Source organism: Procambarus clarkii, chromosome 90 (genome assembly GCF_040958095.1).
Source record: "Procambarus clarkii isolate CNS0578487 chromosome 90, FALCON_Pclarkii_2.0, whole genome shotgun sequence".
NCBI classification, from domain to species: domain Eukaryota; kingdom Metazoa; phylum Arthropoda; class Malacostraca; order Decapoda; family Cambaridae; genus Procambarus; species Procambarus clarkii.
The window spans coordinates 12192578-12218105 of NC_091239.1; the positions used below are offsets into that span (position 1 = coordinate 12192578).

General features: G+C 39.3%; 1 protein-coding gene across 1 annotated transcript in view; it reads left to right on the forward strand.

Annotated features, from left to right (window-relative positions):
• LOC123746570 (polyamine-modulated factor 1) overlaps window positions 1–25528 on the forward strand; it is a 29264-nt gene continuing 3736 nt past the window's right edge. The window contains exons 1-3 of the mRNA XM_045728178.2: window positions 1–377; window positions 11826–12063; window positions 23137–23252. Coding sequence (XP_045584134.1) covers window positions 184–377; window positions 11826–12063; window positions 23137–23252 — 548 coding nt within the window. The 5' untranslated portion in view covers window positions 1–183. The remainder of the gene's footprint in view (window positions 378–11825; window positions 12064–23136; window positions 23253–25528) is intronic.

The following is a 25528-nucleotide window of genomic DNA, read 5'->3' on the forward strand; positions in this document are numbered from 1 at the left end:
ACCTGGCAACCCTGCCGCCGTCTCCTTGTTTTGAATTTGCGAGCAGCTGAGGTCTTCCTTGAGGAAACTTTAAGGTTCTTCTACCTCTCTCCAAGCTGCGGATTCTAGCTCTTGGGGCCCACCTCTTCAAAGCGGGACCGAGCTTTTCCCAGCACTCAGTGTGTGTGTGTATTTTGTGTAGACATGTCTGAGGAAAGACTGGAGACGTTGGACGTGGGTGCGAGGCTAGGCCTACAGGTGGAGCCTATGGTGGAGGGTACAAAGCTAGGCCTACGGGTGGAGCCTGGGGAGGGGTTGAGGCTCCGAGCGTTGAAGGAGTCCCTCAACCATATCGTGGAGAGGCTCCTTGGAGGCTGGAAGCCTTCCCTGTTCGCAAAGTAAGTTTTGAGTGTGTCTGGAAACACAAACCTAAACCCTCTATTTTCTGCTTGTTACAACTTGTAATAAAGTTGTTACATCTTGGCTTAACGTGTTTATGACGTATTAGAATGTTGTTACAACTTGCTATATTGGTTGTTATAACTGGTTAGGAAGTGTTAAAACTTGTTCGAACATTATACCAACGTCGTAGTTTCGGTGTGTTTTTGGCGGGGTACGACACCCACTCAGTTGATCAAGTGAACATTTACTGTTGTCTTCAGAACTAATGTATTAGATTGGGTTAGGTTAATTATTGTTTAATAATAAAAAATAAAATTCAAGTAATTTTCCCACAATAGATATTAAGCTTGGCCGATAGGTTGACGAAAGTGAACTATCTGCTCTTAAAAATTGAGACCATATTAGCAACCTTCCATGACTTTGAATGACTCTAAAGATTAATTATTGTTTGATCTGGCTTGTGTATGTTACGTACTCACCTAGTTGTGCTTGCGGGGGTTGAGCTCTGGCTCTTTGGTCCCGCCTCTCAACTGTCAATCAACTGATGTACAGGTTCCTGAGCCTACTGGGCTCTATCATATCTACACTTGAAACTGTGTATGGAGTCAGCCTCCACCACAGTGAAGTTAGGTTTGGTGGCACGCAGCCAGTGTACCGCTGCCTGATCTTGGCTATTCTCTGATTTATATTTATATTGTGCCGTGAGAACAGGTAGGCTTACTTGAGAATAGTACTAGCCACTGTTTACATAGAGGATGCATCACTGTTTATCCTAAACAAATATATTCCAATACTACCTAGCCTCGGTAAGATAACTATAGAGAAGGCAATTAGTCATTATGACTATAGCATAATATTATAAACAAGTGTGGTCAAACTAGTGATGCACAGAATATGAGGCAAAGGCCTAAATAGATGTGCCATGTAGACCTAGCTACCTAATGAAATATAACTTGGCATTCTGCTGTGTTTTCACTTATGAAAAAATACCGAAACCTTAAAATTATTTTTATTTTTTAACTTAATGAAATGTAATAAACATACTTATAACGGTGACCCCAAACTGCATACTTTGAGATGCATTGCCAGAAGAGTTGGACTTGCATATACGGAAACCTGCATGCCAGCAATGCTCAAACTCTTTCAGAAATCCCTAGTTGAGGTGAGGGAGTACATGACAGAGCTCAGGCAAGATAACTAAGAAACTTTTATTAACAGCCTCAACTCTCACACCCTCCTCAGCCAGGCTTAGAAGGATATTTAAGGAATTAAAGATGTCAAGATCAGCGAAGTGTCACACCCTCACACACTATACAGAGCAAACGAGTTAGTCGATGCTTGGGCAACCACCTCTAGCTTCAATAGTCTTCCCCCAGACACACAATTTAGATTAAATGCTGGTTACGGTGATCGAGAAAGGCTTGTTGACTTCATGCTCCACAAGGATGATGAATGCAACGTGCCATTTACTGAGTTTGAGTTACTTTCAGCCCTAAACAAAGGTAAAGCCACATCCCCCGGTGAGGATGGTATCACTTATGACATATTGCATTTGCTACATTTAGTACCAGGAAATCCCCTTCTTGAGCTGTATAATATGAGCTATGTTACTGGGAAAGTTCCTATCTCTTGGACCAACAGTATAATCATTCCAGTTTCCAAACCCAATCAAAAGAACGCCTTCTGCCCAATTTCCCTTACTAGCTGCATTTGCAAAGCATTCTAGAGAATGGTCCTAAACCATCCCCTCCATAGAATAAGAACCATGCTATCCCCCCAGATATATGGCTTCATGCATGGAAGGAGTGTGCATTATTGCATCACCACCTTTCTTACCCTGCACACTGAAAAGTCATATACCATCTTCCTAGGTCTTAAGTCTGCCTTTTGATATTGCAAAATGACATGTTATCTTGAATGAGCTTACAAGAATGAATATTGGTGGTTGGCTTCTTTGTTGGATCAGGGGTTACTATCCAACAGGAAGTCATCTGTATTTTTCCAGGGGCGTAGGAGTGTAACAAGACACTTTGAACTAGGCACCCCACAGGGAGGTGCCCTCAGTCCAACCTTATTTATCATTTAATATTTGAATGAATTTGCTGTTAAACTCTGTGCCTAGTAAACCCAACATACACATCATTAGCTATGCTTATGATATAATGAAGTGGCTGTGGCTGTACAAGAATGTAACAACTCTTGTATATATCTCAAAAAAAAAAAAATGATACATACCACTGCGTATGCTAAAGAATCTGCCTTTAAAGGAGAAATTGAGTACAGTATAACCTTGGATTGCGTATAAGCAGCCTTGAACCAAGAACTGCAACAAAACCTTGTAGATCTGAGGCAAAGTGAAATCAACACTAGGAATTCCAGCTATCATACTATCATGCGAGAAGAGCCACACATTAATTTACAGGGAGCTGGTGGCTGACTGGACAGTGCTCTAGAATCGTGGACCTAGGGACCGAGGTTCAAACCCCGGCGCCGGCAGAAAACAAATGGGCAGTTTCCTTCACCCTGATGCTCCTGTTACCTAGCAGTAAATAGGTACCTGGGAGTTAGACAGCTGCTACAGGCTGCTTCCTGGGGGTATGTGTGTGTGAGAAAAAAATTAGTAGTTAGTAACAGTTGGTTGACATTTGAGAGGCGGGGCTGAAAAAGCAGAGCTCAACCCCCGCAAGCACAACTAGGTAATTACCTAAGTGTAGTTACAGGATGAGAGCTACGCTCGTGGTGTCCTGTCTCCCTAGCACTCTTTGTCATATAACGCTTTGAAATTACTGACGGTTTAGGCCTCCACCACCTTATCACCTAACTTGTTCCAACCGTCTACCACTCTGTTTACAAAAGTGAATTTTCTTATATTTCTCTGGCAGCTTTGTTTCGTTAGTTTAAAATCTATGACCTCTTGTTCTTGAAGTTCCGGGTCTCGGGAATTCTTCCCTATCAATTTTATCGATTCCTGTTACTATTTTGAATGTAGTGATCATATCGCCTCTTCTATCTTCTAGTTTTTGCATATTTAATGTCTCTCCTTGTAGCTCTTGTCCTTCAGTTCTGGGAGCCACTTAGTGGCATGTCATTGCACCTTTTCCAGTTTGTTGATGTGCTTCTTAAGATATGGGCACCATACAACCACTGCATATTCCAGCTTTGGTTTAACAAAAATAGTAAACAATTTCTTTAGTATTTCTCCATCCATGAATTTAAAAGCAATTCTGAAGTTAGAAAGTGTAGCATAGGCTCCTCACACAATGTTCTTAATGTGGTCCTCAGGTGACAGTTTTCTATCTAGAACCACCCCTAGATCCCTTTCTTTGTCAGAATTCTTTAAAGATTTCTTACATAATTTATAGGTTATGTGGGGTCTATGTTCTCCAATTCCACATTCCATAACATGGCATTTATTCACAATAAATTCCATTTGCCAAGTGTTGCTCCATATACTTATTTTGTCCAAGTCTTCTTGAAAAGCATGAGAATCATCTAGGTTTCTTATCTTCCCTATTATCTTAGCATCATCAGCAAACATGTTCATATAATTCTGTATTTCCACTGGTAGATCGTTTATGTAGACAATGAACATTACCGGTGCAAGAACTGAACCCTGTGGTACTCCACTTGTGACATTCCTCTAATCCGATACATTGCCTCTGATTATGGCCCTCATTTTTCTGTCAGGAAATTTTTCATACATGTTAGAAGCTTACCTGTTACCCCTCCAATATGTTCCAGTTTCCAGACAACCTCTTATGGGGAACTCTGTCGAAAGCCTTTTTTAGGTCCAGATAGATGAAGTCAACCAACCATCTCTTTCCTGTAAAATCTCTGTGGCTCGATCATAAAAACTGAGTAAGTTTGTTACACAGGATCTTCCAGATTGAAAACCATACTGTCTGTCTGATATTATATCTTTTTTCTCTAGGTGTTCTACCCATTTAGTTTTAATTATTTTTTCCAATATTTTGACTATTACACTTGTCAATAATACAGGTCTGTAATTAAGGGGGTCTTCCCTGCTTTCACTTTTGTAGATTTTAACTATGTTAGCCTTTTTCCACACATCAGCTACAACTCCTGTAAACAGGGATGCCTGAAAAATCTGTTTAAGTGGAATGCTGAGCTCAGGTGCACATTCTCTCAGAACCCATGGTGAAACTTCATCTAGACCAACTGCTTTGTTTTTACTTAGCTCCTTGAGCATTTTTTCCACTTTGTCTCTAGACACCTCTATGTGTTCTATGTTGTTCTCTAGAATTCTTATTGTGTCTGGTTCCCTGAAGATTTCATTTTGTACAAACATACTTTGGAACTTTTCGTTTAATGTTTCACACATTTCATTTTAATTTTCCGTGAATTTATTTCCCATTTTCAACCTTTAAATAGTATCCTTTACCTGCAATTTGTTGTTTATGAATTTATAGAATAGACCTGGTTCTATTTTACATTTGTCTGCAATCCCTTTTTCAAAATTTCTTTCTGCCTCTCTCCTCACTGTCGTGTAGTTGTTTCTCACATCTTTGTATCGCTGGTATGTTTGGGGGTTTGGCCTCTTCCTGTATTGATTTCATTTTTGTGTCTTTTGGTTTCTGGCCCTCTCGCAATTTCTGTTGAACCAATCCTGTTTCCTAGTTCTGCATCTCTGTTTTGGTATAAATTTTTTGTGCCTTTATCATATATTTCACAAAACTTGACATACATCTCATTCACTTTCTTGCCTAGCAACAAATCTGTCCAATTATACTCACTAAAAAATTTACTAAGGTTGCCATAATGTCCTCTCCTGAAGTTAGGTTTTTCAACTGCTTCAACCTTATTTTCTTTCAGATTATAACACACTGCACACTTTATTCCCAAAAAGACATGGTCACTTGTACCCAAGGGAGGAAGGTACTGAATGTCAAATATCTCTTCCTCCTTCCTGGTAAATATCAAATCTACCATGGCGGGAACATCCCCCTTCCCTCATCCTTGTAGCTTGTTTAACATGTTGATACAAGAATGTTTCCAGGATGAGGTCTACAAATCTACAGGTCCAAAAATCTTCTGTTTTAGCTTCATGTGCTTTCCAGTCTATGGATTTCAAGTTGAAGCCGCCGACTATTAACAGTTGTGATCTATCGTTATCCGCTCTCGCTATGATCTCTCTCATTATTGTTATAAGATCTTCTCGTTTACTATCTAGCTCCTCCTTTCACCATGTGCTGCTTGGCGGTGGACTATATGCATTTATGATCATTAGTTTATCATCCTCATGGCAGATCTCTAGTAGTGCTATTATGTCAACTTCTTGTGGATTGGCAGTCATTATTTCGTTCACCTTTAGGTGTTCTTTCACCAGCACAGCAATGCCATCGCCTTTCCTAATTTTTCTGTCCTGTCTCCAAATTGAGTAGCCCCTTGGGAATATGACCTTGTTTAAAATAACATCTTCAAGTTTTGTCTCCGTGAGTGCAACAATGTCTGGTGTCTGCAGCTGTATTACATCACTTAACTCCAGTATCTTCGATCTCACTCCATCTATGTTGGTGTATGCAATCTTCAGGAACTTGTTCCCCCTCTCCTTATTCTTCACTCCCCCTCTCTCAATTGATTTTGTTGGTTTGCCTTTATGTACCACTTTACTGGTCTGCCTATCCCTATCACTTTGTAGAAAAAAGAATTGATTTCTTCTTCATTCCTGCTCTCATTTAAATGTTTTGCCTCGGCGAGGTTCACTTTCAGCTTCTCTCTGTCTTCTTTTGAAAGATCTCGTCTTAACGACCACACTTTCCCATCCTCATCACTTTGTAATTTTCTAGCATTCGTTAGTACTTCTTCCATCTGTTTGGCACCGTTTAGGGTGATCCTAAAATGTCGATCTTTCCCTTTTATGTATCTGCCTATTCTCCTGTAGTCGCACACATTCTCTATGGTAGTAAGACCTTCCACGAGGCCAACAATTTTATCTACTACTTTTGCTTCTTCTACAGCTCTTTCTGACCTAGATGTTATCTCCTTTTCTTTGCAACCAAAGATTGTCAGGGACTTACTTCGATCAACTGTGTTTTGCACCAACTTTGGGTTAGATGCCAATTCCTTTCTCACTTCCAGCCTAATGTTTGTTTTATCTTGGTTGCTGCAGTGTTTGGCTTCCTTTACTGCTTCTTCTATTTTTTCCTTCTCCTTGGCCACTTGTGCATAGGTGAGTTGCATATCCTTCTTGCACTGTTCTATTCCCTGTGTAACTTCTTCCATCTGTGCTGACAAAAGCTGTTTCTCCTGTTGAATTTCCTTACCTAACCTTTTGTAGTTATTTATGTTTAAATTTACTTTAACTTCTCCCAAAGCTATTTTTAAGAATTTATTTTCTTCTTCCATGGCTTTGCAATTTGTTTCCAATTGATTCTTATCCTTGCACAAGTCTTTCACTGAACCCTCAAGACATAAAATTTTGCTATTCAAATGGTCATTACTTTCTTTCAATTTACTAATTATTTCAACATGAAAGTTCACTATAGTATCTAATTTTACCAACTTGTTGTGTAGACTGCTTATATCAATGCTTTCTTCATTGAATCCAGCAAAATCGAGCTCTGTTTTGTTTTTCCTCTTGCCGGTGGCCATCTTGAATGTTCTTCTCTGCACTGTAAACACTAGGGCACCTTTTTCTCATCCAATTTTTCACTTCCCTTGGCACATTCCTGTTATCTCACCTATTTTTCAAAAGCACTATACCTTTATGTTCTCTGGGACACCACTCACTATCATCATCCTGTACTTCAATACTTAGGATTGTTGAAATAAGGTGAATACAACTATGTGAATACACATTTATGGATCATCCAATAAAATCAGCAAACTCCTCAAAGTTATTACTGCTCGGCTTAGACTCGGATATAAGTACTGGGCATTTCTGGTAATTTTCGTTAGCTGCTGCAGCCCAGCCTCCTGTTCTGGTAGTGCTTATAGTAACGATGAGGACCACAGTACATATACTGACATACAACGCAATTAGAAAGTCAAAATCGGTACTATTGAATTTGGACTATCCGGAAAAGATTTTCTATTTGTTGCAAAGTGAACTAAACTAACCTAACCTTCCTAGGCATAATTCATGATATCCAAGTCCTAATATAGTACTCTACATGTGTGCTATACTAGGCCTAGGAATATTTAAGCTTGTTTTTTAGCTTAATTTTTTCCAACTCTATAAAGTGAATAGTACAACATTCTACTATCTAATTGCTTAGTACAGCAATCTTTGTACTATGGTGCATGTGGTTACAAAAACTATCTAAACAGGAGGATGGATTGACCAGCCCTAACCAAATGTAAACTGTGTCAACAAAATTATTTGCACACCCTCCATCATTATGTAATGAAGTGCAAAAAGGTATGTGAATTCAGAGACAATTCTATAACATATGCTCAAGAGATGTGTGTAAATATTTAATTCAAAATAATCTACTACCAGAAATTTTAGCCAAATATCCCCAGTTTGCTAACTGTACGTAGTAACTGGGTAATTGTAACCTTTTCACCGCTGCCCACTGGATGGATGGCAGTGTGCAGGATAAACATTAATTGTGACACTAGTAGTAGGCACCCTTCAGTCTAAGACTATGGAGTTGCGCCCTGACAGGGCGCAAAGCCTAGGTAGGTAGATATGGAGAAGCTGTTACCCATGCAGCAGGTCCCCCCTCTCCACGTTGCTGAAATTATCCAATAGAAAGGCAAATGCCAATACACATGGTTCCAGCAACGTCGTAGGAGCTGCCAGAAGCTCGTCCCCCATTACCATCCCCAGGCTATGACAACCCCTTGGAAGCAATTGTGCTCCCCACTTATGTCAGTTGCTTAATTTAGGAACTATACTTGTGGTCGGTCTCAAGGCTATTTTTGATATGACGATGTGCATTAAATTTTATAACTAGCTCATCAAGACTGAAATTTGCTTAGCTAAATGAATTGGTGGGGGTTCAGTCCCCTGAGCCCTGTAACAATTTCCACTACTGCCCACAGGATGGTTATGGGGTGCATAATAAATGAACTAAACTAGCTAAACTAAAGGGTTCATGGCCATACAATATTGCGAGCCATGAGGTTTGCTTTAAAAAGAAGAGGCAGTCTTACATCACTAAAGTAATGGAACACTGCTGTACTGTGCATTTAGCCCCTAGACTATAGATAATCTCAATACAATAGTTTAAGTATTGTAAAATGACCAAACCACATATCAGAAAGTGGAGAAACGATGATGTTTCAGTCCATCCTGGACCATTATCAAGTCTCACAACTTGATAATGGTCCTGAACAGCCCGAAACATAATCATCTCTTCATCATATCTTCAGCTACATTATTGTGACTTATCGTATGCTTAAGTATTGTATGTATATAGGCAGTATATATACATAAAACCCTGGTTTGTGCCTCGCAGAGGCTGCAGGATGCAGTAAGTTCAGTAGAACTTTGGTTTCAACTCCTTTTGACCATGTGGTAGCTCAGTTGATTAAGGCAGCGTCTGGGATGCTCTCGGACGCAGGTTCGAATCCTCGTCACGGCCCTTGTGGATTTGTTCATAGGCAGTATGTTTAATTCAGTGTTCTGTGATCCTAGTGCAGGCTGCTGTGATCATGTGGGAATATAACCACTTCTCAGAATTTAAATACTGTAGCAATATCCATATGTTGAATTAAATATAACCCTCCACACATTTGATATTTCCTTGAACTACAAAAATAGTGAGTGGTTCTGTTTTTAGTGCAGTACTATAATAAGAAAATAACAATTTTAAGGTTAAGCAGATATTACATGACTTGTGGTTTTTTTTCTCTGCAAAATTTATGCAAATTTTGTGAGCTACTTTTTTTTTAATCTGAGCAAAAGTAACATACATGTAATAATAAGCTTGCATTATTTGATCAGGGACTGTAAATTAATTTAAACGATAATTTAGTGTTTATTTAAGGGGCGGAATCCGATTTTCACAAACTTGCTCAAACTCTTGGATATTTTTTTTCATAATCTAAATGGTAAATGCAACAACTATTAGTGCACCTATAGATCAACACCTATTAGTGCACCTATAGATCAACACCTATTAGTGCACCTATAGATCAACACCTATTAGTGCACCTATAGATCAACAACTATTAGTGCACCTATAGATCAACAACTATTAGTGCACCTATAGATCAACACCTATTAGTGCACCTATAGATCAACAACTATTAGTGCACCTATAGATCAACACCTATTAGTGCACCTATAGATCAACACCTATTAGTGCACCTATAGATCAACACCTATTAGTGCACCTATAGATCAACAACTATTAGTGCACCTATAGATCAACAACTATTAGTGCACCTATAGATCAACACCTATTAGTGCACCTATAGATCAACACCTATTAGTGCACCTATAGATCAACAACTATTAGTGCACCTATAGATCAACACCTATTAGTGCACCTATAGATCAACACCTATTAGTGCACCTATAGATCAACACCTATTAGTGCACCTATAGATCAACACCTATTAGTGCACCTATAGATCAACATCGAAACATCAAAAAAAAAATTGTTATTTTTCAATTTTCAAATTAGCATTAAAAAAGTATAATTTCACCAATTTGTCTTGTATTTATTATGGTCTAAGAATGGTATTCGATGATCATAATCTTTGGTTTTATTTAAGTTTGGGTGTATAGTTTACTGTAAAAAAAATTGTCAATAAGGCCTTCCAAATATGCGCCAAATTTAGACGCACAAGTTATAACCCCAAAATTTTTGGGTTTATGTAAAAAAAAAAAAAAAAAATCTTTAGAACAAAGAACTTTGCACATATGTGAAAATGGTGAGAATCGATCAGAAACTAATGTTGTAGTGCTGTCTCAAAGTTGAAAATCTTGTTCATGGAGAAAAATTAAGATGAAGTTCTCAACAAAGAATATCGTCGTTCAAATGTATGAATCTTTCTTTAGGTTTTGATAAACATTGCTTGGCACACATACTCGAATATGTGAAAGATGTAGATCAATATGAATTGAAATGAAGTCAAGAGAAAATTCCCCCTCCCCCCCCAAAAAAAAACTTTATTTCATTCACTTTATTGCCTGTATATGCATGATAAGGGCCCTCATCTGGTTCCCATTCAGCAAAACAACCTAAAGAGACAAAGAGAATAGAGTTTGAAATAGTAAATAACTTGCATAAAAAACAAAGTCACAAGTTCTGCCACCTACATCTGCGGGGAGCCGGTCAGCCGAGCGGACAGCACGCTGGACTTGTGATCCTGTGGTGCCGGGTTCGATCCCAGGCGCCGGCGAGAAACAATGGGCAGAGTTTCTTTCACCCTATGCCCCTGTTACCTAGCAGTAAATAGGTACCTGGGTGTTAGTCAGCTGTCACGGGTTGCTTCCTGGGGTGGAGGCCTGGTCGAGGACCGGGCCGCGGGGACACTAAAGCCCCGAAATCATCTCAAGATAACCTATGGCTGATTCACATGTTGACCAATTTCGTTCCAACTTCACATCCCTAGTGACGGGTATGCATTCTCCAAGATGTAGAAGCCACAACAAAATCAGCTGAGAAACAAACTAGAGAAAAAAAGCTTCTCGTACAAAGGGACATAAGAAATATTGGCATTGGGCAGCGTATTTATATTATATAATAATAAAATATAGCAAAATAACATATATGCTCATTATTACTACATGTGTGAAATTTGGCTCTCCAGGTGGCACTCAGCAATGCTAAAAGGCACCAGCTGCATATCCACTTTGTGGACCTTCCTTCTTTTTCTTGAGGTTATCTTGAGATGATTTCGGGGCTTTAGTGTCCCCGCGGCCCGGTCCTCGACCAGGCCTCCACCCCCAGGAAGCAGCCCGTGACAGCTGACTAACTCCCAGGTACCTATTTACTGCTAGGTAACAGGGGCATTCAGGGTGATAGAAACTTTGCCCATTTGTTTCTGCCTCGTGCGGGAATCGAACCCGCACGAGGCTATTACGAGTCCTGCGCGCTATCCACCAGGCTACGAGGCCCCCCTTACTACTATTCTTCTTCTTTGTTCATTTGTTCATCGGACAGGTGCTTGCCTCTCTTTATCCCTACATTATCCCTGAGTTCCAGTAAATAGGAAGCATTATCGTTATCATCAGTACCGGTTGTGCCCCACCGCGTATGAATTTACTATTTAAAAAAAAAATCATATAAAATCTATTTCTTAACATATTGGAATTAAATTTTTCTCAACGTTCATGCCAAATAACGGGAGATTTATCTAGCATTTGTCAATATATTTTGATTTTGAACTAATATTTTTCGGATTCTGCCCCCTAAAGCATATGTTGTATTAATTTTATGTGAAATTTGGCAAGTGTAATTTAAGGGCGAGTGCACTGATAGCTTTCTTTAATACCGTAATAAACATTCATTATATATCTTCAGGTGCTTCCCAACACTTGCAAAAGAAAATGAAGCTGTTTTGGAGGCTCTACGAGCCTCTGTTGTTGCAGCGGTGCACACCGCATTATTTGAAGACCTAATTGCCATCATTGAAGAAGATGTTGCCAAGCCTTTGGAAGAGCTTAGTTTACTTGTCAAGAACCATTCTGGGCCTAAGAATGTTAAGGCATGGCGACCATCGGGCGATCCTTTGTTGGATATGAGGGCTCATGATGCCAAGGTATGTTGCAATAAGGATGATACTCAAATACTGAATAGGTTGACCAGATGTTACTTTAGCATTGTATAAAACCGATTTAACCAAGCTCTGTATTTTCATGCTATAGTAATTTCATTTTGATAGTATTCCATTCATTCCATTGATAGTATGTTAGAGGACTCTGCAATCGTAAACATTTCTTGCAATTCAATCCACCTTAGTTAGGCCTCAGTTTTAATCCCTCAACTATTTAGTATTACAAGTGTATTTCTTAAACACATTATTATTTTATTATAGATATTGAAAATGTATATGAAAGGTGCTAACTACCTTTAAGCAAGCATTTTAATTTTTCTGCTGAAATACCTTGCTTGTTGTCTAATAAAGACTAGCTTTTTTTGCAATTTCAAGTCTTGTAAATTTAGTATTTTGATTAATTTTTTAACAACCTTGTTTTCTTTGGGTTTGACTATGTGTAAAAATGTGTAAAATAATATTAAGCAAGCTCATGCTGGCATATTTGATTCTTTATATTAAGAAAACTGCATTACAGGATTCATGTTATTAAAAAATTAAAAAAAAATTATTGTAAAAAAATACTTAATAAAAATTGTTTTAAATGTCAAATAGGCTTAGATGCATTTCAGTTGCTCGTTTATTTTAAGTACAAGCAGTTATCAAATGGGATATGAACACTACTTGGCAGACCACAGACCACACATCAAGCAATAAAACACATCACAGATGTGCCTTGGACATCTATTGCAATTCTTGTGGCTTCGGAGTAACTAAAAAATTGAGGATAAGAATGTCGTGATTATTTTCTTGGCGAGCCCACTGATGGCTCCTTGAAGCTATTTATTGCTGAGATTAGCTTCCCATACACTGTCCCATCAGTCATAGGAGTTACGTTGGCTGAACAGGGACTACCTTGTCATGATTTCGGGGCTCAACGGCCCCATGGCCCGGTCCTCGACCAGACCAGTCAGAACCTGGCCTCTTCACAGAGGTGCAGGGAACAGAGGATCATTATGATCACCCTCGCCAGGATAGCAACCAGAGAGCAGACAAGACTGCATAGTTCATGAAAACAAAGCATCAAAATGGCCAACAGCTGCCACGAAAGAATTGCTCAAACCAAAATAGTTCACTTGAATCTGGCTATGAAACCCCTCCCCCCCCCCTCCTAGCATGCATGAGCAGAATGCCTGGATGAAATTCTGGGAGCTGTTATTCTTCCCAGAAGAAGTGAGAGCTTGGTCCAACAGGCTGTTGCTTGGAGCGTGGCCTGCAGGCCCACATGTTCACTACAGCCCAGTTTGTCCAACACTTTGGGGATTCAAAAGGTGACACCCCTAGGGTCAACACTTGCAGCAGAGGAGCTCCAGCATATTTCAACAATCCTAAGTATTGTAGTACAGGTTGATGGTAGTGAGTGGTGTCCCAGAGAACATAAAGGTATAGTGCTCTTGAAAAATAGGTGAGATAACAGGAATGTGCTAAGGGAAGTGAAAAATCGGATGAGAAAAAGTTGCCCTAGTGTTTACAGTGCAGAGAAGAACATTCAAGATGGCCACTGGCAAGGGGAAAAACAAAACAGCTTGATTTTGCGTGATTCAATGAAGAAAGCATTGATATAAGCAGTCTACATAACAAGTTGGTAAAATTAGATACTATAGTGAACTCTCATGTAGAAATAATTAGTAAATTGAAAGAAAGTAATGACCATTTGAATAGCAAAGTTTTATGTCTTGAGGGTTTAGTGAAAGACTTGTGCAAGGATAAGAATCAATTGGAAACAAATTGCAAAGCCATGGAAGAAGAAAATAGACTCTTAAAAATAGCTTTGGAAGAAGTTAAAGTAAATTTAAACATAAATGACTACAATAGGTTAGGTAAGGAAATTCAACAGGAGAAACAGCTTTTGTCAGTACAGATGGAGGAAGTTACACAGGGAATAGAACAGTGCAACAAAAGATATGCAACTCACCTATGCCAAGTGGCCAAGGAAAAGGAAAAAATAGAAGAAGCAGTAAAGGAAGTCAAACACTGCAGCAACCAAGATAAAACAAACATTAGGCTGGAAGTGAGAAAGGAATTGGCATCTAACCCGAAGTTGGTGCAAAACACAGTTGATCGGAGTAAGTCCCTGATCATTTTTGGCTGCAAAGAAAAGGCGATAACATCTAGGTCAGAAAGAGCTGTAGAAGAAGCTAAAGTAGTAGATAAAATTGTTAGCCTCGTGGAAGGTCTTACAACCAAAGAGAATGTGTGCGACTACAGGAGAATAGGCAGATACGTAAAAGGGTAAGATCGGCCTTTGAGGATCACCCTAAACGGTGCCAAACAGATGGAATAAGTACTAAGGAATGCTAGAAAATCACAAAGTGATGAGGATGGGAAAGAGTGGTCGTTAAGATGAGATCTTTCAAAAGAAGACAGGGAAGCTGAAACTGAACCTCGCCGAGGCAAAACATTTAAATGAGAGCAGGAATGAAGAAGAAATAAATTCTTTTTTCTACAAAGTGATAGGGATAGGCAGACCAGTAAAGTGGTACATAAAGGCAAACCAACAAAATCAATAGAGAGAGGGGGAGTGAAGAATAAGGAGAGGGGGAACAAGTTCCTGAAGATTGCATACACCAACATAGATGGAGTGAGATCGAAGATACTGGAGTTAAGTGATGTAACACAGCTGCAGACACCAGACATTGTTGCACTCACGGAGACAAAACTTGAAGATGTAATTTTAAATGAGGTCATATTCCCAAGGAGCTACTCAATTTGGAGACGGGACAGAAAAATTAGGAAAGGCGGTGGCGTTGCTGTGCTGGTAAAAGAACACCTAAAGGTGAACGAAATAATGACTGCCAATCCACAAGAAGTTGACATAATAGCACTAGAGATCTGCCATGAGGATGATAAACTAATGATAATAAATGCATATAGTCCACCGCCAAGCAGCACATGGTCAAAGGAGGAGCTAGATAGTAAACGTGAAGGTCTTATAACAATAATGAGAGAGATTATAGCGAGAGCGGATAACGATAGATCACGACTGTTGATAGTTGGTGACTTTAACTTGAAATCCATAGACTGGGAAGCATATGAAGCTAAAACAGAAGATTTTTGAACCTGTAAATTTGTAGACCTCATCCTGGAAACATTCTTGTATCAACATGTTAAACAAGCTACGAGGATGAGGGAAGGGGACATTCCCTCCATGGTAGATTTGATATTTACCAGGAAGGAGGAAGAGATATTTGACATTCAGTACCTTCCTCCCTTGGGTAAAAGTGACATGTCTTTTTGGAAATAAAGTATGCAATGCGTTATAAGCTGGAAGAAAATAAGGAGGTTGAAGCATTTGAAAAACCAGACTTCAGGAGAGGACATTATGGTGACCTTAGAAATTTTTTTAGTGAGTATAATTGGACAGACTTGATGCTAGGCAAGGAAGTGAATGAAATGTATGTCAAGTTTTGTGAAATATATGATAAAGGCACAAAAAAATTTATACCAAAACAGAGATGCAGAACTAGGAAACAGGATTGGTTCAATAGAAATTGCGAGAGGGCTAGAGACCAAAAGACACAAAAATGGAATCAATACAGGAAGAGGCCGAACCCCCAAACATACCAGCGATACAAAGATGCGAGAAAAAACTACACGACAGTGAGGAGAGAGGCAGAAAGAAATTTTGAAAAAGGGATTGCAGACAAATGTAAAACAGAATCAGGTCTATTCTATAAATTCATAAACAACAAATTGCAGGTAAAGGATAATATTCAGAGGTTGAAAATGGGAAATAGATTCACGGAAAATGAAAAGGAAATGTGTGAAACACTAAACGAAAAGTTCCAAAGTGTGTTTGTACAAAATGAAATCTTTAGGGAACCAGATACAATAAGAATTCCAGAGAACAACATAGAGCACATAGAGGTGTCTAGAGACGAAGTGGAAAGAATGCTCAAGGAGCTTGGTAAGAACAAAGCAGCTAGCCCAGATGGCGTTTCACCTTGGGTTCTGAGAGAATGTGCATCTGAGCTCAGCATTCCACTTCACCTGATCTTTCAGGCATCCCTGTGTATAGAAATCGTAGCAGACGTGTGGAAACAGGCTAACATAGTTCCAATCTACAAAAGTGGCAGCAGGGAAGACCCCCTCAATTATAGACCTGTATCATTGACAAGTGTAATAGTGAAAGTATTGGAAAAACTAATCAAAACTAAATGGGTAGAACACCTAGAGAGAAATGATAAAATATCAGACAGACAGTATGGTTTTCAATCTGGAAGATCCTGTGTATCGAATTTACTCAGTTTCTATGATCGAGCCACAGAGATATTACAGGAAAGAGATGGTTGGGTTGACTGCATCTATCTGGACCTAAAAAAGGCTTTCGACAGAGTTCCACATAAGAGGTTGTTCTGGAAACTGGAAAATATTGGAGGGGTGACAGGTAAGCTTCTATCATGGATGAAAAATTTTCTGACTGATAGAAAAATGAGGGCAGTAATCAGAGGCAATATATCGGAATGGAGAAATGTCACAAGTGGAGTACCACAGGGTTCAGTTCTTGCACCAGTGATGTTTATTGTGTACATAAATGATCTACCAGTTGGTATACAGAATTATATGAACATGTTTGCTGATGATGCTAAGATAATAGGAAGGATAAGAAATTTAGATGATTGTCATGCCCTTCAAGAAGACCTGGACAAAATAAGTAGATGGAGCACCACTTGGCAAATGGAATTTAATGTTAATAAATGTCATGTTATGGAATGTGGAATAGGAGAACATAGACCCCACACAACCTATATATTATGTGAGAAATCTTTAAAGAATTCTGATAAAGAAAGAGATCTAGGGGTGGTTCTAGATAGAAAACTATCACCTGAGGACCACATAAAGAATATTGTGCAAGGAGCCTATGCTATGCTTTCTAACTTCAGAATTGCATTTAAATACATGGATGGCGATATACTAAAGAAATTGTTCATGACTTTTGTTAGGCCAAAGCTAGAATATGCAGCTGTTGTGTGGTGCCCATATCTTAAGAAGCACATCAACAAACTGGAAAAGGTGCAAAGACATGCTACTAAGTGGCTCCCAGAACTGAAGGGTAAGAGCTACGAGGAGAGGTTAGAAGCATTAAACATGCCAAAACTAGAAGACAGAAGAAAAAGAGGTGATATGATCACTACATACAAAATAGTAACAGGAATTGATAAAATCGACAGGGAAGATTTCCTGAGACCTGGCACTTCAAGAACAAGAGGTCATAGATTTAAACTAGCTAAACACAGATGCCGAAGTAATATAAGAAAATTCACCTTCGCAAATAGAGTGGTAGACGGTTGGAACAAGTTAAGTGAGAAGGTGGTGGAGGCCAAGACCGTCAGTAGTTTCAAAGCGTTATATGACAAAGAGTGCTGGGAAGACGGGACACCACGAGCGTAGAGCTCTCATCCTGTAACTACACCTAGGTAATTACACTTGGGTAATTACCAAAACAGATATGCAGACCTAGGAAACAGGGTTGGTTCAACAGAAATTGTGAGAGGGCCAGAGATCAAAAGATACAAGCATGGAATCATTATAGAAAGAGGCCAAACCCCCAAACATACCAGCAATACAAAGATGCAAGAAACAACTACACGTCAGTAAGGAGAGAGGCAGAGAGGAACTTTGAGAACGGTTTAGCAGACAAATGTAAATCAGATCCAGGCCTTTTCTATAAATTCATTAAATGTAAGCTGCAGGTAAAGGATAATATTCAGAGGTTGAAAATGGGGGACAGATACATGGAAAATGAAAATGAAATGTGTGAAACATTAAATGAAAAGTTCCAGAATGTGTTTGTACAAAATGAAATCTTCAGAGAACCAGACACAATAAGAATTCCAGAGAACAACATAGAGTGTATAGAGGTGTCTAGAGATGAAGTGGAAAATATGCTAAAGGAGCTCAGTAAGAACAAAGCAGTTGGTCCAGATGGAGTTTCACCATGGGTTCTGAGAGAATGTGCATCTGAGCTCAGCATTCCACTTCACCTGATCTTTTAGGCATCCTTGTTTAAAGGAGTTGTAGCTGATGTGTGGAAACAGGCTAACATAGTTCCAATCTACAAAAGTGGCAGCAGGGAAGACCCCCTCAATTATAGACCTGTATCATTGACAAGTGTAATAGTGAAAGTATTGGAGAAACTAATCAAAACCAAATGGGTAGAACACCTGGAGAGAAATGATATAATATCAGACAGACAATATAGTTTTCTATCTGGAAGATCCTGTGTATCAAATTTACTCAGTTTCTATGATCCAGCCACAGAGATTTTACAGGAAAGAGATGGTTGGGTTGACTGCTTCTATCTGGACCTAAAAAAGGCAGAGTTCCACATAAGAGGTTGTTTTGGAAACTAGAAAATATTGGAGGGGTTACAGGTAAGCTTCTAACATGGATGAAAAATTTTCTGACTGATAGAACAATGAGGGCCGTAATTAGAGGCAATGTATCGGACTGGAGAAATGTCACAAGTGGCGTACCACAGGGTTCAGTTCTTGCACCAGTAATGTTTTTTGTCTACATAAATGATCTACCAGTTGGTAGTATACAGAATTATATGAACATGTTTGCTGATGATGCTAAGATAATAGGAAGGATAAGAAACTTAGATGATTGTCATGCCCTTCAAGATGACCTGGACAATATAAGTATATGGAGCACCACTTGGCAAATGGAATTTAATGTTAATAAATGCCATGTTATGGAATGTGGAATAGAACATAGACCCCACACAACCTATTTATTATGTGAGAAATCTTTAAAGAATTCTGATAAAGATAGAGATCTAGGGATACCTTACCTTGAGGTGCTTCCGGGGCTTAGCGTCCCCGCGGCCCGGTCGTCGACCAGGCCTCCTGGTTGCTGGACTGATCAACCAGGCTGTTGGACACGGCTGCTCGCAGCCTGACGTATGAGTTACAGCCTGGTTGATCAGGTATCCTTTGGAGGTGCTTATCCAGTTCTCTCTTGAACACTGTGAGGGGTCGGCCAGTTATGCCCCCTATGTGTAGTGGAAGCGTGTTGAACAGTCTCGGGCCTCTGATGTTGATAGAGTTCTCTCTCAGAGAACAGAGGGATGGTTCTAGATAGAAAACTATTACCTGAGAACCACATAAAGAACGTTGTGCGAGGTGCCTATGCCACACTTTCTAACTTCAGAATTGCTTTTAAATACATGGATGGCGATATACTAAAGAAATTGTTCACAACTTTTGTTAGGCCAAAGCTAGAATATGCAGTGGATGTGTAGTGCCCATATCTTAAGCACATCAACAAACTTGAAAAGGTGCAAAGACATGCTACTAAGTGGCTCCCAGAACTGAAGGGCAAGAGCTACGAGGAGAGGCTAGACGCATAAAATATGCCAAAACTAGAAGATAGAAGAAAAAGAGGTGATATGATCACTACGTACAAAATAGTAACAGGAATTGATAAAATTGATAGGGAAGATTTCCTGAGACCTGGAACTTCAAGAACAAGAGGTCATAGATTTAAACTAGCTAAACACAGATGCCGAAGAAATATAAGAAAATTCCCTTTCGCAAACAGAGTGGTAGACGGTTGGAACAAATTAGGTGAGAAGGTGGTGGAGGCCAAAACCGTCAGTAGTTTCAAAGCGTTATATGACAAAGAGTGCTGGGAAGACGGGACACCACGAGCGTAGCTCTCATCCTGTAACTACACTTCTGTAATTACATAGTGACAGAGGGTGTGCGAATAATTTTGTTGACAGTTTACATTTGGTCAGGTCTACATTGGCAGATAATGAGAATTCCCAGAGATACTTGTAACCAAGTCTAAGCCGAGCAGTAGTAACATCTAGAAGTCTGCTGATTTTATTGGATGAACCATAGATGTGTGGCTCCTCTTGCATGATAGTATGATGATAGATGGAATTATTGGTGTCGATTTCACTTTGTCTCAGATCTACAAGATTTTGTTGAAGTTCTTGGTGTACTGCTGCTCTCAGACTGCTCATTGACAATCCAATGTTACACTCAACGTCTCCTTTAAAGGCAGATTCTTTGACTAACTCATCAGCTCTATCATGCATTCGGAGACCAACATGAGATGGAGACCACATAAAATGGACTCTGTTATCATCATTAAAAATTTTGTTGTATTTGTGTCTAACTTCGGGAACAAGCATGTTACAGTTATGTCTCAAAGAGTTGAGACTAATTAAGGATGATAAGGAGTCACTTACAATTAATGTATCAAGTTTGGAGACTTGTACACATTTCAGTGCAAGGAGCAAGGCAAATAGTTCGGTCTGAAGGGTAGAGGCCCAGTTGTTTATATGGACTCCCCACTCAAAATAAAAGCCATCGCCCATTGTCAGGACAACTGGACAGTCTCACGACTATTGAGCGTTCATCGCTGTATTAGCTCACTGGGGAAAAAACTTATCACCAGCTGCCAACATCCCATCTAGAAGCTGGCTGAGTCTGGAGCCAATAGACCACAACCTGATGTACCTAGTACTGTAGTAGGGAGGGAGTTAGGGAGCAAGCAAGGCACACCGGGGCATTTCATTACACCGAAAGGTGTTTTGTTTTTTAAATCTCTATCAAGCATATGTGGGTGACTGAAATATTAAAAATACAATATTTAAAAAACTAGTTTTGGCATCTAGACAGGGTTTGTACTTGCTGGCAAATGTAGATATCCTTTTGTAGAATATCAAAATATTTGTTAAAATGAGGATGATTTAAGCATCTAAACCCAAGACACTTGTAAACTTGAAGACTCATTGATGAATTATTGAAACCAGACATTGGATGCAGAATTAAGATAATACATTGGTTTAAATTTAGATATACTGTATAGGAAAAGTGGTAATACACAATAAGTACAGGAATTTTATATAGATGTGCTATAATAAATGAGGAATTAACAAGAGATTTACCAAGAAGTTCATAACCCTGTTGGTAATGAGCCTCAAGACTAAAAAGGCATGTCACCAAAGAGTGTGGAGGGAGAGTCAAGTACGATGAAGATGCTAGATTATACAGCACTTAACCCTTGTGTTGCTCAGGGCTAATTAGCATTTGTCACCCACAGGTGCATACCTAAAAAAATATATATATTTTTTCTTCTAAACCTGCTTAATTTGGTTTAAAATCTCTGATCATGGGAAAAATAATAAAAAAATCGTAAGTGGCATATATTGCCCGCTATAGTGCAGGGAAATCTGGCAAAAAACAGGCGCTGACTCAGCGGGCGTCCCAGATGGTCCTGTTGCTCCCAGGTGTCAAGCAGAAATGACCACAAAGAGATAATTACCTAATTATTTCAATGTCTCTGATTGATTTTTTGTAGTTTTTTTTGCTGTAATATTATTCAATAGTGTGTAGTGTGATACATTTATATAATAAAATGAGTGAATCATCGCTGTACTCAAAAATATGGTGTGCATATTGTTGATTCAATTACGTTCATCAAACAGTGAACAAATGCTTTGTCGGTTATTACATTATATACACAGGTTATATATAAGTATCTGCATGTTTTGTTCACCATTACGAACCACTAAGTTGCTATTATGAGGCAAAAAGCAACGAGGAGTGACCGCCACACACCAGCCAGCCACTCGCTGCCACTCACTCCCTCAACACCTCACTCGCCCACATCTCCTCCCACCATACTGTTTTTGCTTTTATTCTCTATATACAGACGTTATATATAAGTATCTACATTCATGTTCACCATAACGAACCACTAAGTTGGCATGCTGAGTGGCAGTGGCAGCCCGCCACTGGCTGCTACTTCCCCCTCCCCCAGTTCACCTGACTCACCCACATTCTCCTCCCACAATACTGTTTTTGCTTTTATTCACTATATACAGACTTTATATATAACTATCTACATGTTTTGTTCACCACAACTGTACAACTAAGCTGATATAGTTAGTTCAGGCACTAAGAGACGTCGCTACACACAGTCAGCTGACGGCTGCCTCTTTCACACATTCAAGGTCAGACGCACTAAAATTTCACCCCCAACAATACTGTTTGTGGTGTTATTACCCTATATACAGACATTATATATATAAGTATCTACACGTTTTGTTCATCATAACTGTTCAACTAAGCCGGTATAATGCCCAAAGAGCATAGTGGCCACCCTTACCCAGTATGACAAATCATGCAGATGTTGCCACACCCATCACCAAAATGGCTTCTCTCTCACACTCCTTTTGCTGTTATTACACTGTATATACACATTATATATAAGTATCTACATTCGTGTTCACCATTACGAACCACTAAGTTGGTATGATGAGTGGCGTTGGCAGCCCGCCACTGGCTGCCACTCCCTCCCTCCCTCACCTCACCTGACTCGCCACCATTCTCCTCTCACCATACTGTTTTTGCTTTTATATACAGACGTTATATATAAGTATCTGCATGTTTTGTTCACCATAGTGAACAACTAAGCTGGTATAGTGAGTCCAGACAGTAAAAGGTGGTCACACAGAGTCAGCAGACAACGCTACCTCCCTCACCACCAAGATTACTCCTCCCACTACAGCGCTAATTATCAGAATCCTAGTCATTTTTATCAGTCAGTGGTCTTCTGTAATAATATCATCGCTAAATAATAGCATGAACATGTATATTATGGCATTTTTAGACGATGCTGTGATCACAAGCTGAACAGCAGTGCTGTGAGCTCATGCTGCGTGCGTCAGGTTTGGTGGCTCACTCAATACTGAGGCTCCTCACACCAGGGAATTTGACCCACGATATTTAAAAAAAGTGGTGTCTGTTTACAAGAGCCCTGATGAAGGTGAGGTGAACCCTGTGTATCCGTGGGCCATTTAAATCTTGCGTAGTACTCCAATACATCATATGATGGGATGCGCATTTTATAGCAAGTCACTCAACGCATCATATGATGTGTTGCGCAACTTAAGGGGTAAACAGAATATATGGATTGAGAGAAGGAATGGTGACCAGCTATAAGTAATAACCAAATTTGATATACCTGTATTTATAATTTATCATGTGTACTTTTCAGGTCTTGAAGTACGAAAAACAGCGCCTTGTTGAAACAGTTGAAGCTTCAAAGATGACCACGGAGGGTTTATTGCAGAAGGTTGAGTCGGGTCGCAAACAGTGTCACGATAACCAATTGTAAGTTTACATTAGATTTTTTATAATATAGCCAATTAATCCATCATTACAATACTGTATACAAGTTTACTCTAATTGTAAGACTTTAATGAAACATTTTTAGTGACCAATAAGTTACTGTAAATGGAAAGTTTTGTTCTAAGGATATGTGGAGTATAGCCACATGGTCTTGAAAGGGAGGTAGTTTGCTGTAGCATAATAGAATGAAGTTAATTACCACATGCTAATAGATTGAATATTTTAATCGTACATTATGCAGTACAAATTGATAATTTTTTTTTAGGCCCCTGTCCAGGTGTGCATATGAAAGTTTACAAAAATTGTCTCCTTTCTGGTGGAGCCCCTGTTGGTGGCTTCCAACCACTAGTTCACATCAGTCATAGGAGCTGTGTTTGGCCTACAGGGGACTAGCATCAGAGATTGGGGTGCAGTGTGTGATAACACTCTGCCACCCTATTGAGAAAGCATCCAGAAAGTCAGCGAAGTTCACGAACAACTGCAAGGTTCATGGACAATGAAGCATTGAAATGACTAATGAGCCCCACAAACAATTCAGATAAAACAATTGGTTCAATTCCTGTCTCACTTCTGTCCAATTTTCATTGAGTGCACCGTTGATAGTGTGTCCTTCCATTGGCTTTGAAAGACGTTTGGTCGCCCTGAGGTGGACCTCTTTGCACCAGCATAGAATCGGTACCTTCCCTCCTACGAGGCTCTTTTTCCTAATCAGGGAACAGCACCAGTGAATGCCTTTTGGCTGGACTAGTCGAGGTGTATTTATTTTTTTCACCTGGTTTAGTTGTTGCTCTGGGTGTTTGTTGCTATTGGACCTTCTCTGCTCTACATGTCTGGACCTAGATTCACGAAGCTCCATGTATTTCTTCGTAAGTAGGTTTGCTACGAAGGTTCCTAAGTATGCCCTAAGAAGATGATTAGGTGCAATTCACGTAGGTCCACTTAGGAAGATATTTGTTGGTTCACCTGCGTGCCGATAGAGGTCACTACTGTGTTTCGTTTGACCAATCAGAGAGCAGGCAACATTCTTCATATTGAAGATTTAGCGCTGGCTTATTGGAGCTCTATTGCCTCCTATTTACATCAAATTTTCTTATGAAATTAGTATATTTCGAAGTAAAACTGTTTTTTCAACTTATACAGCCAGCACCGACATTGTAGTAAACAAATATGTTACATTTGTTGTTTACCTACGTAATTCTAAGAGATACTGTGTAGCTGTCCTTGTTGCTTGGAAGATGTGCTGACAATTATTGTATATATTTACTGAATTTACCCAAGGGCCACTAACTATCTAGTGGCCTCGACGAAGACAGAAAGCCGGCGGCTTGTTAAAGGGCCCGCCAATTGTCTTGATGATATTTTTTAGCTGAAATTTGGCATTTACGGCTTCAGCGGGTAGGTGGTTCCATGGGTTTATAACCCCTCTTGGTAGAAAAAACATATGTTTTCAGTCCTACTTGAGAGAACATACTCTCCAACACTATATCTGTGATTGCCCTGTTATCAGTGACTTTATACCAAATGGTATGAGGTACTTTGAGCTCTGTAATTACTTCATACACTCAGGAATATTGGAAGATATTCTTGTGCTGCACCTAGATTTTGCCAGTGGAGGCTAATAGATCAGTATTAAGTATTTTGTTCTCTCCTGATTACATGTATGACTGGCCATCCTGTGAGGTGAGGATGTTGGATGAGCTTGTAGCTGGTTTTTGATCTAAACTGTGTGGTCCTTCATACAGAATAGGGAAGCAGCACATTGCTGTGTATACCTAAACATGTTAAAAAATACATTGTGTGAGAGGAGTCTTGTAGAAACTGGTAAGAGTAATTACAATATAATGTTTCCATGATTCAGTGCTTACCTCTTGTGAAAATCGCAAAGAGTTGTTTAGTCAAAGTTGATTTGTTTTTTGTATTGAGGCTGGTATTTTCTAAATTGACTCCATGTATGCCTAACCATCCTGTGAGATGGGAGTAATAGATAAGCTTATAGCTAGTTTTTTATCTACACTGTGTAATATTCCATATAGAATAGGGTAGCAGCACATTGCTGTGTATACCTAATCTTCTTAATAAAAAAAATCAGTAATAAAGATTTTAAATTATAGTTTGTATTATAACAAACACTGTATCATCCTTATTAAATCATGTTAACCATGGATCATTAAGATCTCATGTTGATATGTAATAGTCATATTTCTTTTGAACTGCTAATCCATGCTAATCATTCATTAAATTGTGCATTGTCTCAATTT